This window comes from Stegastes partitus, unplaced genomic scaffold, assembly GCF_000690725.1.
Source record: "Stegastes partitus isolate 25-593 unplaced genomic scaffold, Stegastes_partitus-1.0.2 Scaffold508, whole genome shotgun sequence".
NCBI classification, from domain to species: domain Eukaryota; kingdom Metazoa; phylum Chordata; class Actinopteri; family Pomacentridae; genus Stegastes; species Stegastes partitus.
The window spans coordinates 323642-341054 of NW_007578239.1; the positions used below are offsets into that span (position 1 = coordinate 323642).

At 39.9% G+C, this 17413-nt stretch overlaps 1 protein-coding gene across 1 annotated transcript; it reads left to right on the top strand.

Annotated features, from left to right (window-relative positions):
- The first annotated feature begins 9210 nt into the window (after window positions 1–9210).
- On the top strand, window positions 9211–17340 carry btr30 (bloodthirsty-related gene family, member 30). Its single transcript, XM_008287585.1, has 12 exons — window positions 9211–9324; window positions 10958–11404; window positions 12163–12267; window positions 12349–12444; window positions 12586–12819; window positions 13186–13363; window positions 13589–13678; window positions 14094–14120; window positions 14383–14409; window positions 14596–14771; window positions 15154–15309; window positions 15702–17340. The coding sequence occupies exons 1-12, from the start codon at window positions 9211–9213 to the stop codon at window positions 15906–15908; spliced, it is 1857 nt and encodes a 618-aa protein (XP_008285807.1). The 3' UTR covers window positions 15909–17340.
- The last annotated feature ends 73 nt before the right edge of the window (window positions 17341–17413 follow it).

Consider the following 17413-nt stretch of genomic DNA (forward strand, 5'->3'; position numbering starts at 1 on the left):
TTATGTGTTTTTTTTCTGTTTGTACTCAAATAGTAACTTCAAACATTTCAGATTTTTTAAAGTAAAGTGTCTTAAGCTGATTTAACTCTCCTGCTGTCTCATTTAACCTAAAAATCAAACATGGGACTGATCTCAATCACAAGTTTCACTCAGTTTCATATTTGACTTGAAAACTGCCTGTAAGGATTGGATTTTAACATAGCTGTCATCCGTTGAACTTTATTTTTATTTATTTGTTTTCTTTTATTTTTTGAGGAGCACAGTTTTCTTTTGCTCCTAAACAATGTAATTGTTCATATTTATTCATTCATGTTCTCAGACAGGCAGCAACAACATCAGGACAGGTTGAAACCAGTGAAGTCAAACGTCAAAACAAAATTAAAAACATCATTTGGATGTTTTACCTTCGTTTCACCAGCAGCTTGTTTTTGTCACTGATGAGCCTCCGCACAGGTGAACACAGGTGTGTCTTGAAGCCACAGCAGTTACACAACTCACAGGCTGAACCAGCCAATCAGGTGGCAGGAATTCAAACCGCCAAACTGGATCCAACACACACACACACAGAGCAGCAGGAATGTCCTCTGTCCGGTCGGTCCATCTGTCAGGTTGAAGCAAGACAAACATTCTTTCCTCCCAGTGATCAGCTTCAACCGTCATCATCATCTGCGTGGACCTGCAGCAGGTCGGAGGTCGTCCACTCTGAGGACACGTTCACTGAACCTCGTTGAAAATTAAGCTTCTCAGAGTTCATCGCTGTTAACATTTTATTCTTCATTATAACGTTTAGATTCTTCTTGTATTTATGTGTTTTTCATGTGAAGATTTATTTATGGGATATTATTTCACGTCCCGGTGAGGACACCTGGGATCTGGGTCCTCCAGCTTCCTCCCACACAGTCCAAAAACATGTTGAGGTTAATTGGTGATTCTAAATTGTCTGTAGGTGTAAATGTGAGTGTGCTTGGTTGTCTGTCTCTAAGTGTAGCCCTGTGATAGACTGGTGACCTGTCCAGGGTGTCTCCTGCCTTCACCCTGAGCCAGCTGGGATTTAGCTGACTTAGCTGATTTATTCTCCACATACATACATAATGTTTTATTCTTGCATAAAACATTCCAATTTAAATTTGTACAATTTATATCATATTTTACATTTTTAAAAAAAAAAAAAAACCTTTATTTTAATATTATTTTAGTTTTCACTGCAGTTTATCATTAAAATTTTTATTTAATTTTACATTTATTTTAGAGGTCACATGTCTTTATGTGTTTTCATATATGCATACGTGTGTGTTATAGCGATGAACATAAAATTTAATAGAAATTCCAATAAAAAGTTAGGATAACTAAAACTAAAATAAATGGTTTAATATAATATTTTTTTTTAATTACACTAATTTCTTAAATTTTGTCTTCATGTATTTTTTGTGTTGTTTTTATATTCATTTTAATCATATTTTTTCTATTTGAATTTATTTCATACATATTTAGATTTCCTATTGTGTAAAAGTTTAATGTTTTATTTTGTTTATTGTTTATTTTCCTTGATTTTTATTGAGTATCTGAGGTTTCTTAGGTTTGAAGAAAAAACTAAACACAAAAATTAAACATGCATTTAAAAGATTTTAGTTTTTTAACCACAATAAATAAATAATTTCTGTTGATTAAAGTCACATTTCTGTCTTTCATTCTTTTTTTAAAAACATTTTTTTTTTATTTTGGAACAGCAGTTTGTATTACAGAGCATAGCATACACATAACAAAAGCAGTTTTAAACCCACTACCATCCACATATTTTATAAGTAAAGATAAATTTCTAAGCAAATATGGGAACATTTTATTAACAGTACTTTTAAAATCCGGCAGTTTTTAGTCAAAGTCTAAATGAGAGATGAAACATGACCATAAAGGGAAAATTAATTTCTGATTTTCTGACCAGATTCACAGTTTACATGTTTAAACTGAGGTTAAAAGTGATTTGCAGCAGCAGGATCACAAACTTCTCCACCTTCAAACTCACCTGACAGCTTTGGGCACCTGTCGGCTCCGCCCACTGATGACATTACGGCTGGACAGGAACCTGAGTTTCAGGATTTGTGACAGAAACAGGTCGACGACTCACACTGAGGAAGGTAAGAAACTGCTGCAGCTTTTTGCTTCATGTCAAAGATTTTACTTTGATTGCTGATTTTAAATTGATTTCACACAAAGTCTTGGGTCTGAATCTGATTTTACACCATGAAGGCAGAAATCAGCTGTTTTTGATCTGATCAAACCAGACGCCTGCTTCACAAACTGAGCTGAAGGTCTCAGGGTGGAAGTTTAGAGGATTTCAGTTTGATGTGACGGTTACTGTTCATGAATGTTGTCTGCTTTTAATATTTAATGGATAAAATCTACATGCAATAACCCAGAATGACAGACAAGTTTTAAAATGACAAACTGAAGTCACCTTTAATCGAAGTGTTCAGACTCTTTACTGTGACTCCAAACTGAGATCAGCTGCTACAGATTGATCACTGACTGAGTCCACCTGAGACGAACCGTCCTGATTGGACGGAGACAGACACACCTGTGAATCCACAGTTTAGTCTGCAGGTGAAAACTCAGATCAAACTGAGAGATGCCTGAAAACTAGAACAGGAAGCAGAAAGAGGAACATCTGTCCTTAGTGATGCATCAGCTGGATGAATAAAACACACAGTCAGACTGTGTTTAACGCTCTGAACTCCAGGCAGTCGTTTCTGTGTGTTTTTTCCTCACTGTGGCTTATTTTTCACTGCAACATAAAGTCCTGCATCTCAGTGGAAACAGAACAACCATGAAGGAGGAGAGAGAACTCAGAAATGTCTGCTGCCACTATGACACAGTTAGAATGACAGAAATCATTTGAAAGGTTTACTTTCCTTTATTTAATTCAGAAAATAGAAAAACCGAGAATCAACATGTCCAACATGTTTCCAAGTGTCCAAACTCTGAGACAACTTGGTCTTGTTATTGTAGTTTTGTGTCTCGTTTTACTTATTTTGTGTCTTACTTGGTCTTTTTATGTCTCTTTGTGGTCATTTCATGGTTCTTTTGGACTTTTTGTTCCTTTGTGATCAGCTTCTGTCTTGGTTGTGTCGTTCTGTGTCTTTTTTGGAGGAGGTTGTTCTGTTTCTGTTGATTTGTGTCTTGTTTTTTTTCCTTTTTTAGGTCTAGTTTTTGTTGTTTTCTGTCTTATTTTTGTAATTTTTAAAAAATCTCCTTTTGGGATTTTGTGCCCCGTTTTCTTTGTTTTGTGCATTTTGTCAAAACATTTTATGGCTATGTAACTATTTCTGTTATTACAACCGCTACAGGCTGAGAGCAGTTTTGTCTCCTTTCTGCTGTTTTGTGTCTCGTTTTGGTTGTTTTGTGATTCTTTGGAAAAGTTTTGTCTCTTTGTGGTCATTTTGTGTCTCCTTTTTTTTTCTCTTCATCATTATCTTTGTCTTGTCATTTCTTGTTTTGTTGCTCTTATTTTGTTCATTTCGTGTCTCATTTTTCCTCCTTTGTGTTGTCTTGTCTCCTCATACTATGGGTACTTCACTATTTCCATGTTTACAGCCTCTACAAACCTTTTCTCTCCTCTGCACAACAGCTGTAGAAAGATGCTTCACAATGCTGAATGAAAGATTCTAAACTGAAGCCCATCAGCTGTGCTGCATGGAAGTGGCAGCATCATGCTGGTCAGAAATGACTGAAGGCTGAGAGGAGATAAACTTGAGTAAAACCAGATGTGCAGAGTCTGAAACAAGCAGAGTGAAAACTGCTGCCAAAGAATGCTCCACAAAGTCCTGAATTAAGAGTCTGAATACTTTCCGAAGAGATATGTTTGTGATTTTTTTAACAAACAACAAAAACAGTAATTTTTTTATCAATTTAAAGTGAAATCTGCAGCACTGTAAGTTAAAGGTCTTCATGCTTTCTGAATCTATTCATAATATAATTTTTATAATAATATGTATCAAACTTTTAACTCTTCACCTCATAATTTGCTCCTAAAACACAATTTTGACTTTTTGTGTTAATTCTGACTTAATATCTCACAGTTTTGCCAATCCAAGACAATAATCCCAGATGAGGTTTTTCATTTTGACCAACTGTTGTATACTTTTTATTTATATCTATTTTTATTTTGTTAACCAAATGGTGAGTTTTAGCTGTTGGAAGACACATAATAACTCAGAGTTTTTACTTAAGAAGCATAAATTTGACTCAGATTTAGAATCTAAATTTATAGTACGAATAAATGAAACTTGATTTTATGGATGTAACACCAAACGACAATGTGTCATCACTGGGCTCCACGTAGTGAGATCTTCCACTACACTGCACAATTCTGTCTCAACTGAACTGAACAGTGATGCAAACAAATCCATAATAAACCAGACTCTGTAGATCCTCATTTAATGGGGGAACAAAGATCCCTGCAGGTCCAAAGGTTCCTGGGAAGTTGCCTCCTGGTTGATTCAGCTTTGGACAGATGAGATGAAGGCTCATTTGTGCTATATGCTAACTAAAGCTAACAGTATTAGTGCATTTTATACAGTCACCGTGGTGACATCAGACCACTGAATTAGATAAATTGTGATTTCATGTTAGTCTCCTGTTAGCCTTCAACTGACCTCCTGTTAGTCTTGTGTTAGCTTTCTGTTTGCCGCCTTTTAGTCCCGTGTTAGCCTCCTTTAGCTTTCTGCTAGCCTCCTTTTAGCCTTGTTCGCATCCAGATAGCCTCACGTTAATTTTCTGTTAACTTCCATTTCGTCTCCTGTTAGCATAGTGTTTGCCTCCAGTTAACCCCCTATTAGCCTAAAATTGACCTCCTGTAAAACTTATGTTAGCTTTCTGTCAGCCTCCTTTTAGCCTCATTTTAGCTTCCATACAGCCTCCAGTCAACCTCGACTTAGCCTCCTGTTGATAATCTGTTAGCCTGGGTTAGCTTTCTGTGAGCCTCCTTTCAGCTTCATGTTAGCTCCTGTTAGCCTCCTTTCAGCCTCCTATTTGTTTCTGTAAGCCACATAGCCTCATATTAGCTTGCTCTGAGGCTACGTTTAGCCTAATGTTAGCCTCCGGTTAGCCACATGTTATTCTCCAGTCAGCCTCCAGTTTGCCTCATGTTAGCTTCCTGTTAGCATCCAGTTAATCTCCTGTTAGAATGGGCTCACTATCCTGCTGCAGAATGATTTTTTCTTCAGAAAGATGCACAGCAGAGGCCTGGAAATGTCTTTGATTCATGAAGTGCTGCTTCTCTTTGATATCATGTTGGTGTCCAAACCATCCAGACCTGAATCTTGCCAGCAGCTTGTGGTATTACTCTCACCCTCTTTACAAACTTGCTTGACTTTTAGTTTTGCTTTTGTTCTTGTTTTTCTTTGGATGGTTCTTGTGCTGGGATATTGCTCTTCTTCCAGCTTCTGCAGACTGGGAGTCATCTTGTCAGCCAGTATTTTGGTTTATTCACAGACATTTTTCTATAAATGTCATCTCCCCAACACTTTTTGCACTCATGAAGCCCCATTTCATCATCCTTCCATCTCCATGCGTCACTGTTAGGACTTTACATTCACTGTGGTGGTCAGACTCCACCTGAGCACAACAGATTGTTTTTAGTATCATCTGACCAAAGACTGTTCTCCCAACATTCATCAGGCTTTTTTTTATGGTCTTTAGCAAACTTTCATCTGGAAGTTTTGTTCTGAGAGCAACAAGGTTGTTTCTTGTCCTCCATCCATAGAAGTTGATGTTCTGAGGTGTCCTTCACACTGGCTGAGCTTCACAGAAACTCCGGTTTCCATTGATAACCACTGTGCCTAGTCTGAAGGAGCAGCCGTCTGTTTCTCACGGCTCGATTGTGAAAGTAGTTCACTGTCTGTAGAGTCATTTTAGGAGGACGACCACTGCAGCTCTGATTAGTGGTACCATTGCTCCTTCTGTACCTCCAGATTACTGCTGACACTGTGTTTCACTGATTTTTAGTTGCTCACTGATCTTCCTGGATCATTTTCCATCTTTGTGAAGTCTCACAGTCAGAGTTTTCAGTTCCTCTGTTCAGTTCTTCTCCATGTGGAGCCATGATGCAGACATGCAGATAGACACAGTCCATAGGCCCAAAACTAAGACCTCATTTTAGAACCATGTTCATGCAGTGAGACTGATTGGAAGTCACAGGTGGACTGAGTTTAGTTTCAGTGATCAGACTGATTCACTTTTGGTTCTTTGAGTTTCTACTTTGAGGCCTGAATTTTCAATATTGTCCTGATGAAGAATTAGTTTCTGTTCATCAGAGGAATTAGTCTGACAGGGCAGATTTGTCCGCTCAGACATTTGATAGCAGCAGCAGCAGCAGCAGCAGAACAGTCAGTGAATCAGCAGTTTATCTCTCCATCAGTTCTCGTGTTTCCAGTTACGCTGCTCAGTTTATTTAAATAAACATGTCGACGTGTGAAGAGCTGTTGGGCGTTTTCCTCCGTTCAGTCTGCATCCACTGCAACACTTTCTCAACCCTGAACTCACCAAAACTAACTTTCTTTTAGCATAAATGATCAGATCAACTATATTAACTGACTTCTGTTTGTTGCACCGACTTCATTCTTCACATTCTTAAAATCAGAAACGACTTCAACAGTAGTATTACTATTACGTTCACAGAAATGTTCCATGAATGAACTGTTTCACAATCTCATCCTCATGGTTCTGAGTTAGGAAGTCGACATAGTGAAACAGAAAATCTAGATTTTGAGACAAGTGAAGGTTGTGATGAAGTACACTGAGGTTGTGTATTTATAGAAACGTATCACCTGACGTACAGGTGATGTGGCTCCGCCCCCTTCACTCCCACTCTGTCCACCTGTTCGTCCTCCTTCACTGACTCATCTGCTGCTGGTTCTGTGTCGGAGTTCATGCGTTTTTCAGGGAGGAATGTGGTTTGACCTGGTTGCCTTCATCCTGATGTGACTGAAGCAGGATTCAGAGGTTTTTATGAGCAACTGAAATATCTGTTCAAACTCTGTGACGTTAGAAAAACGGTAAAAACAAAACTGCTTTCATTTACTTAATGTCTGACTGCTACAGGTTTTGTTCAGACTTTCCATCCTTTTCAAATTCATTGTTATTTACTGTTATTTTACAGCTTTTCCTGTTTTGCCAAGAGAACTTATTGGCTGTAAAATTCCACAATTCTTTGACAGTATTTAAATCAGCAAAAAACACTTATTTTACAGATGTGTGCTGCTATTTAAATAGAAAGCTATGTATATTAAGGATACATTTTTAAACCATATTTTAACAGATTTTTATTTATTTATTGTTAAAATCCAGATAACTAGTAAAGAAAAAAGTGTCAATTTACATTTGTGTTAACGATAAAACATCAGGGCAAAACTGGAAACTATGTCCACATCTGTCACCTTTATTTATAGAAAGAGTCGTGTGACCATACAATCAGATGCAGGGAGAATTCCACTGCACAAGGATGTTCTCACAGACATCCATCACAAGGAACCTCCAGAAGCCCACTTAGAAACAGAGAAGACGACAGTTAAGCACTCCGTTGAGAATCTGACAGTTGTCTGAACATTAGTGATTCTCTGCAGACTGAAGCTGTTCTGCTGCTTTAACTAAACACAGTGTGAACAAACAGAGGCTGAAATCTACAGGAATCACGTGGTAACTCACAGAAACGTCCTATTTCTTCTGAAGGTGTCCATCTGTTTCTCGAACACACAGTTAAATTGGCGTATAAGCTCCTATTCCTTACATGCATGTACAAGATGGACTGTGAAAACATGTTTGTAAATCCACACAGGAACAAGAGGAAAATAGAGTCCATAACTCCACAGAGAGCCTGTCTCATTTTAGTTTCCTTCAGTGTCAGTATCCAGTGATGTTGGTCTGTACATTAGGGATTCATTGCAGACAGCAGCTGCTCACACACACGTCTGCTGCTTTCACATTGTCTAGATTTTATCTGAGGGTTTGACTTTTTTGCTGAAAGGTTGCATCCTTCAGGACAGAGGAAATATTTGCAGAAAAGCTTCTCTTTCAGTTATTCTTGTGACTAATCGTAGCAACTGGACTTGCTTGAGTTCCTTGAAGACGTTCCACCTCTCACCCAAGAGGCTTCATCAGTTCTGACTGACTAGTTGGGAGTTCCAGATACTGATATCCTTGAGGAGCCATTAACACCTGAGTTTGGGTTTCAACTGGGAGTTTGTTGCCCCTCTTTCAGTTTGTTTTAAAGGTTTTGGTGAATCCTGGGACACAGAAGCTCAACAAAATCTCCAGCTGGTTTCAGACTTGTGTTTGTGACGTGAGAGTTGACGGACTGTTGTGATGATTCACTGCTACATAGTTCTGGTTACTGAAACAGCTCCAGGGGCTTCAGGGTCCTCGGCTCTACTGTGTGAAGTGACTCACGGTTCTTGTTGGAAAGTCAAAGGGCAAAAGGAGACGCAATAACCACGAAGACATGTCAAATTAACACAAATACGAGGTGTGTCAGAAAAGTTCCAGGACTGGTGTCACAAAAGACACATTTCAAGAGTTTTCCCCTTCAGTCGATCAACCAGCACGTCTACAAAGAGATCCTGTTTGCTTCATTCAGTACATGAGAAGATGCGAGAGTTGTGGCAGGACGAGTTGTGGCTGCTTCACCATGACAACACGACTGCTCACAACGCCCTGAGCATCCCACAGTTCCTGGCTGAGAAGAACATCTCTGTGCTGGAGCAACCTCCCTCCTCACCCCACCTGGCTCTGTGGGATTTTTTTCCTCTTCCCCAAGCTCAAGGGGTCATCAACGGGACCCGTTTAAAAGACGTGGACGACATCAAGATGACTGTTACGACGGAGCTGTGGAGAATCCTGAAGAATCCTTCCAGGAGTGCATGGCGGCGTGGCAGAGAAGGCCGAGGAAGGGTGTTAGACTCCAGGGGGATTACTTCGAAGGGGAAAACTAGTAGTTGTAGTTTGTTTTTTTTAAGCCTACAAGATTTTAACAGGAGCTGAAGTTGAGTTTGCTGAGTTGAGTCTGAGATTATTAAATACAGTCTGTTGTGTTTTGTCTCATCTCTGGTGAGGAACAATGAAGTGACTGAATGCGTCACTTTAACAGATCAATGGAGCAGAAATGTTCCACGTCACCTATATCTCAGTAACGTTCTCTCCTGTCTGTCCTGCAGAATGACGATGGCAGAGGCTGCAGGTCCGGAGCTGTTCTCAGAGCAGGAGTTAACTTGTTCCATCTGCCTGGACCTGTTCAATGATCCCGTGTCCACACCATGTGGCCACAACTTCTGTCAGGTACTTTTCTCCACACCTGAGGCAGTCATGAACTAAAGGCTGTGTTAACACCATTTGTAAATGAATTTGCTATCATTGAACACATCATTTTTTGTTACAAAATCTACACTTTGGTTCTTTTGTGGATTTATTAAAGGTCTTCTGGAAATATGACAAAATCTGGCTTGTCAAAAATGTACAAACAGCTTGAATTATCAGATTTGGTGATGTAGAAAGCTGTGTTTAAAAAATGTTCTTAGTTTCATGGCCTCTTAACTTCTCCTGAGTTATTACAGTTGACTACAGCTGCTGACTCCTCTGAGCCCATTTAAATTGGACCCATTTGATCCACTCATGAGACTCGACCACAAACACTAGAGTGTGAAAGTCTGAGGAGCTCAGCAAAGATCTGAAACAGCAAATCATTTTTATTTATTCTTTTAAAAAAAAATCTTTTGGCTTTTGCCTTTATGCATCAGAGCAGTGGAGAGAGACAGGAAAGGGGGGAGAAGAATGGGGAAAGACCTGCAGCAAATGGCCGTGGTCGGGAGTCAATCCCACGACCGCTGAATCGGAGGACTATAGCCTGTTTGTGGGTCGCCATCTTATCTGGTTGAGCCACTGGGGCTCCCCTGAAACAACAAATCATTGACTTGAGCAATTCAGGAGAGTCACGTGGACCCATTTCAAAGCAGCTACAGGTCACAAAATCATCTGTGAAAAAAATAGTTTGTCAGTATAAAGTGCATGGCACAGTTATGTCACTGTTACGATCAGGAAGAAAACACAAACCATCACCTGCTGCTGAAAGACAGTTGGTCAGGATGGTCAAGAGTCAACCAAGAATCACCAAAAATCAGGTCTGCAATGAATGAGAAGCTGCTGGAACACAGCTGTCAGTGTCCACAGTGTTTTACATCAACATGAGATGAGAGGCTGCATGAAGACAGAAGTTCTTACTCCAGAGGCAGAACCTTAAAGCTTGAGTGAAGTTTGCAGCTGATCACAAGAACAAAGAAAAGACCTTCTGGAGGAAAGTTCTGTTGTCAGATGAAACAAAAACTGAGCTGTTTGGCCACAATGAGGAATATGGAATAGGAATATGTTTGAACTCGAGAGGGTGAGGCCTCTAACCCCAAGAACACCAAACCTACCATCAAGCATGGTGGTGGCAGTATTATGCTCTGGGGCTGTTTTGCTGCCAGTGGAACTGGAGCTTTACACAAAGTAAGTGAAATAATAAAGAAAGAGGAGTACCTCCACATTCTTCAGGAGGACCTTAAAACATCATCCAGAAGGTTGGATCTTGGACACATTCGGGTTCCAACAAGACAGTGACCTCAAACACACATCAAAAGTGGTAGAGACATGGTTCAATCAGGCTAGAATGAAGGTTTTAGACTGGTCTGCCCAAAGTCCTGACTTAAACCCCATCCAGAACCTGTGGACTGTGATGATACATGATTGTTTTTTGTGACAAAGACTGACGTGTTTCAATGATTCCATCATAGAAATTCAATGAAAGGAGTCATTGGAAACTAAAGACTGACATGCTATATATCTTTACATTTGGATGGAAACTTTAGTTTACAGCTGTATATCCTCCACACCGGAGGCCCTCAACTGTAGCTGACCTGCTGTTGTGTCTCTGCAGGCTTGTATCGGTGGTTACTGGGCCTCTAGTCCGGTCTGCACATGTCCTCTGTGCAAGCGTCAGTTCGATGAGCGTCCACAGCTGAGCATCAACAAAGTCTTCGCTCTCATCGCAGATAAATACAAACTTGCTCGTTATGGCGCCGCAGGTTTACCACCACCACCACTCGGTAACGGGACGCCAGGTTCCATGGCAATGTTTGCAGACACTGGGAGCACTAACCCGTTTGTGTCGGTGGCGGCAGCTGGTGAGGAGGTGGTGTGGTGTGATGTGTGCACAGGTGTTAAACAGCCAGCCGTCAGCTCCTGCCTCACCTGCACCGCCTCATACTGCACTGAGCATGTGCAGCCGCATCACACCACACCGTTCTACGCCAAACACCCCCTGATGGACCCCCAGGAGGCCCTGAGGGGCCGCACCTGCTCCATGCACCGCCGCCTGCTGGAGGTGAGCAGAATTACATTATTACTATGATTATTATGACTAATGTTATATTATTGTTGTTCTTGTTTGTTTTAATATTTTAAAAAAAAGACAGAAAAATAGTCATTATTGCACATATTTAATTAAATATATCAATAAAGTAATTATTAAGTTAAAATACATTTTAAAAAGTATGTAATTCTTGGGAAATTGAAATTACTAATTGTAATAAATAATTCTATTACTACTATTATAAATAATAAGCAAACATTTTTATTTTTAGAGTTCAGATCAATCAATACTTTTTGGTGTACTACAGAATATGATGTAGTTTTAGAATAATTTTATTTGTATTTTTAATTAATAATTATTTAAAAATATTTTATAATATATCTGATAATGATTAGTTTTTTAAAACTTATTTTAATATATGTAAACAAAAAATATAGTTAATAAAAAAAACAATTTGACATTTTAATTTCAAGTGTTTCAATCAATCAAAATTTTTCAATTTCTTTGAAAATATAATGTTTTATAATGGATATATTTTGTGTTATTTAACGTACAAAATATTCTTCATATATTTCTAGTAAATATCTGATAAAAAGAACTGTAATACAACCACAATAACATGTAACTGCATTAAACATTAAACCAGTAAAGGTAAAAAAAGAATGATCATGATGGTGTGACTGTTACCTTGTCAGCCTGCTAGCATGATGTGAAAGTACACCAACTTCAAACTAACTAAACGTCTCCTCCTGATGCGTTCACATGTCCAGGTGTACTGCAGGACATGTCAGCGCTGCATCTGTGCCATCTGTGTCCTGGAGGAACATCGTACGCACAAAACTGTCTCGGTCCAAACCGAGAGACTTGGCAAACAGGTAGAAAGAGAACAGGATCCAGTTTTGGTCTGGTTCTGATGGAACGTTTGTGTTCAAGCTGCTGTGTGCCTGCGTGTTCAGAAACAGGTGGCGAGAACAGAACAGGAGATCCTGAACCGGATCAAAGAGAAGGAGATCCGAGTGACTGAGCTGAAGAGGAAACTGGAGGGAGTCCAGGTCAGACATCTTTTGTCACTGTAACACAATATGATTACAAAGAGATACAAACAACCACAATAAGAAAGTGTATGTATGTGTGCGTTGTTGTTCTGCAGCTGTTTTTACATTTCGACCTGATCAGTTGTGTTTGTGCCGCAGAACTACGCAGACAGAGAGCGTGGTGAGGTTGAACACCTGCTGGACGAAGTCTCCGCCTCCCTGGACAGGATTCGGTCTCAGGTGGTGGGCGGGATCCAGAACCAGCTGGACGCCGTGATGTCAAAGGGGGAGGGGCTGGTGAACCGTCTGGAGGCGGAGCTTGAACAGCTGACGGACAGGAGGGCCACGCTGGAGGTGCAGGCCATCAGTCAAGATCACATCGGGTTCCTGCAGGTAAGAACTAAGCACCTGTTGGTTCTAATGTCAGGAACCTGCAGAGTAACACCTGTAACGACACCTTAAAGTACACCTCTAACACCTGTAACAACACCCGTAGTAACATCTCTAACAGCACCTATACCAAAACCTATAACACCTGCAATAATGCCTGAAACAATACCTGTCATAGCACCTGTAACAACACCTCAAACACCTGTAGTAACACCTGTAACAGCACCTGTAGCAAAATTTGTGACAGCCCCTGTAACACCTGTAGCAACAACACCTGTAGTCACAACACCTGTAGTAACACCTATCCTCCTCCTGCTGTTCTTCTCCTGTTTTCCCTCTGTTCTCTTCCTGTTCTCTTCCTGTTCTCAGAGTTTTGAGGAGGCCACAGCTCCTCTGTCCGATGAGCAGCAGGAGGAGGTGGACGAGCAGTCAGAGTTCCAGCTTCACTTCCATCTGGGAGACGTAAAGAGCAGTTTGTCCGAAGTCAAAGACAAGATGGACGACATCCGCATGGGGGAGGTTCGCTCCCGGGGCTCCAGAGGCTCTTGTAGGTCCAGATGTTACCTTCAAGATGTGTCTGCAGTGTGCAGATGTTAGATTAGAGATATGTCTGTAGTTTAAAGATCTAAATTTACAGGTGTTAGTTTACGGATGTTAAGTTGTAGATGTTAGATTACAGATGTTAGGTTACAGATGTGTCTGTAGTTTTCAGATGTTGGTTTCCAGATGTTTCCTCAAAGTGTGAACCATCTGTGTGTCGCCTATGTTGTAGTTTCGTCAGGTGACCTGATGGCGGCAGAGAGCATGCTCAGTCTGAGAGGAAGCTCAGCCAGTCTGAGGAAGAGTCAGTGGTCTCTGAAAGGTGAGTCTGAGTTTAACATGTGCAGCAGGAATCTGAGACCCTGAGGATGAACGTCAGTCTGACTGTGTCTGTGGTTGTGTTGATGCTCCTACAGTAGCTGTGATCAAGCAGACCGACAGCACTGTGAGAACTTCATCCCATTAAACAAAGCAACATTCAGCAATTTTAATGTTCAGTTAAGGCTCAACAAAAAATCAAGATGCAGATTTTAACAAACAGTTTCTGTGATAAAGTTACAGGGATTGTTTCCCCTCAGAAACATTCATCAGAGTACATTATTATTCTTGAATCAACCTCTGCTGAGGCTGACAGAAGCTCAGCTGTGCAGGTGTTTGCGAAGTTAAAGATGCAGGTATCTGAGTTTCTTCTGCAGGACTGTGACAGTTACTAACTGTGGCTTCATGTCTCCCCTCAGATCTGAAGAAGCACAAACAGGTGTCAGGTACGTTCCTGTCTGACACTTCAAACTGGAGCTTTATAGTCAAACTTCTCTTTAAGGAGGATTCAGACCATTTCATGCAGTAAAAATACTCCTCTGACCAATATATAACCTTAAAATACTTATAAATATACAATAATTCAATTATTCTATATGCATTCATGTGTAAACAGATTTTTTTTTTTACTTGAGTGAATGTACTCTGTGTCTCATCTGAACATGTTTGTAATAATAAAACGTTATCATGACGCTTGTTGTGTTGCAGGACACAAGAAGGCTCGAGTCTACATGGGTGAGCTTTAACTCTCATCATTTTGTTTTAATTTGTTGTTTTTTGTTATGCAGCATAATTGGATTGGAGCAAATAATCATATATATATATATATATATGTATGTCATTCTCACTGTGTCCTACTGACAAAAGACATTTCTGACACTCTGTGGTTCTGGTTGACGCTTTGGTTTCTTCATGTTTCAGAGGACGTGACGTTGAATCCGGTGACGGCGTATCCTTTCCTGATCCTGTCTGAGGACAGGAAGCAGGTGAAGAGAGGAGAGAAGCTGCAGTTCTACAGAAACAGCCAGCAGAGGTTTGACGTCTGGTCCTGCGTCATCGCCAAGGAGGGCTTCAGCACCGGACGCCACTACTGGGAGGTCAGGTTTATGATCAGGACTAAGATCAGTATCAGGTTCAAAATCAAGATCAGGAACAGTTTTAAGATCAGAACCAGGTTTGAGATCAGGATCAGGTTTAGGATCAGGAACAGGATTGGATTTAAGATCAGGACTTGAGGCCTGTACTATGAAACAGGATTTAGGGTCAGCGAGGTAACATCAGGTTTAACTCTGCAAGCCTGACTGTGTCAAAGTTGGGTTGTAGTACAGTTCATAGGTTTGATTTCAGTTTAAACTACGGTTAAGGATCAGATTCAGGTTGAGTTTTATGTTTAGGTTCAGGATTATGTTTAGTTTCAGGACCTGGACCAGGTTCATGATAAGGTTCAGGTGGTCCCGGCTCACCTGTGTGTGTTTGCAGGTGTTTGTGGGCGAGAGTAAGGATTGGAAGCTGGGCGTGGTCACCGAGTCTGCTCAGAGGAAAGGTCTGTTCGACATGAGTCCCAGTAACGGATACTACGCTCTCTGGTGGAGCGGCAGCCATCTGCGAGCGCTCACCACACCGCCTCTAACCAAGGTCTGCCTTCAGCTGCTTTATATGAGCTTTTTAATGACAACGTAATCAAAAATTGTCAGTTTCAAGTCATCAAGACGTCATAACACAGGTTTACCATTGTGTGTCTGCTTGCAGTTATTGTTTTCTCCAACAATAAATAGCATCAGAAACATGAATCACTGTGATTAAAATCTCATGATTAAATGATAAAACTGTTTTTCTTTTTAGTTTGTTTGCTTTAATTGCCGTTAACATTCACATCAACATAAGACTGTACAATTTGGACAGTTTAAGTTATAATTTAAATCCATTAATTAAATTCAACATGTCAGTTTGACTTTATATAAATAGCATTTGTTCAGTTATATTCTGCACCTGGAGACTCAACCTAAAACTACTTGTGGGACCTGCAGGTGAAGAGTCCTCCAAAGCTGCGACAGGTGGGCATCTTCCTGGACGTGGACGAGGGTCAGGTGTCCTTCTACAACATCAAGTCGGGCTCAGAGATCTACAGCTTCAACGGATCCTCCGAGTTCACCGAGAGGATGTTTCCTCTGCTGGGCACCGGAGACAAGGAGGTTCCTCTGATCCTCATGACCACACAGCACCACCTGGCCTGAGGAACTGGACCAGGACCACAAGGTCATACCGGAGTACAGGATGGATGGTGGGAGGAGGAAGAGGAAGGAGGCTGATGAAGCACGAGGATGTGTTTTGACAGAAACTGAATCTCACCGTGACATAAAAACAATCCTCAGTTTCTGTTGGTCAAGAAAAAAACGTCTCCTTTTCACACAGCAAAATATTTTTCCCGTTATTACCCTGAATGTTCATGAACGTGGCAGAGGGAAAATTTTGTGATATAAAAACAGCAAACAATTACTATCAGTTTGCCCATCTTACTGACACTGTTTATAGTTTACAGTTTAACCTCTAACATGTGAGAAAACAGTGAAGATCATGTTTTTATGTGTTTTTTTTCCGTCACAAAACCAAACAGACCAAACCAAAAATGTGTAAATTTTTAGGCAGTATTTGTCAGCTCTGCATACTAATTATCTGTCAATCGTTAATCAAAAATCACTGCAGCTCTAATAAAAAGAAGCAATGTGCTGTAACAATACGTGTAAATATGGTAATAGCAAGAAAGTAATGTATTAATGTCATGAAAAGTATCTTAATATAACATTAAAAGTTTGGTTTTAAAAGATAAAATGAACAAAAGGTTTCATGTGGAAGAAAAAAAATACTTGTGAAAGCTAAAATCAGCTCCTCGCTAAAACTGAGCAAGCAAACCTGCTTTTTTGTAAATGAACACTGAACTTGTGTAAAAAATATTTAGTATTTATAGAGAGACAATGAGTGTCTATGCCTTCTGCCAAAAAAAAAGTTATGTTAAGAATATAAATATAATAATTATGGGGAAATATTTGGACTTACTCTTTCAAAAACTGAGATTAAATCGTGCTATTTCAAACTCATAACATGCTAAAAGAATCTTCAGTCACAACTATTAGATAACAGCAAAACTTTTACATTGAAACAGAAATATTACATCAAAACATTCAATGTACTTTCTCAAAGTTTTGATTTAATGTTCTCATAAATCCTGCAAAGTTCCAATTTATTGTTTTCGTCAACAATTCTTTTGTCTCTTGGCACAAAAAGGCCTCTGTAGTTTTTCCCATTCACTTCAATACAGTCAAAGTCTGACCACAGCACCGTCTAGTGGACACGAGAGGAACTGCAGCTGGATTTACAGGTTTCACCATCAGAGGCTTTGAGTCAGAAGATTCATCGGTGATTGTTCTCAACACATAAAATTGATTGTTAAAATGTTTCATACAATAAAAACAAAGTATTTGCAGCGTCTCTGAGGTTGGATTAAACACAGTTGTCACTTTGGGGAACTAACAACCATTTTGGTGGTAAAGCTCATTACAATTTTCATTGCAGTTTTTACTGTGTTTTTCTATAGACTGTACAGTGTAAAGAATGGTCAGAAATGGAAACAAAAGCAATAAAAGCAAAATTATTAAATAATGTGAATCTGAGTTTCTTGAATTTTGATTCAGTGTTTCTGTAGTTTGTGTCTTTGCCCATAGAGGACAGTGTTTCTGTAGTT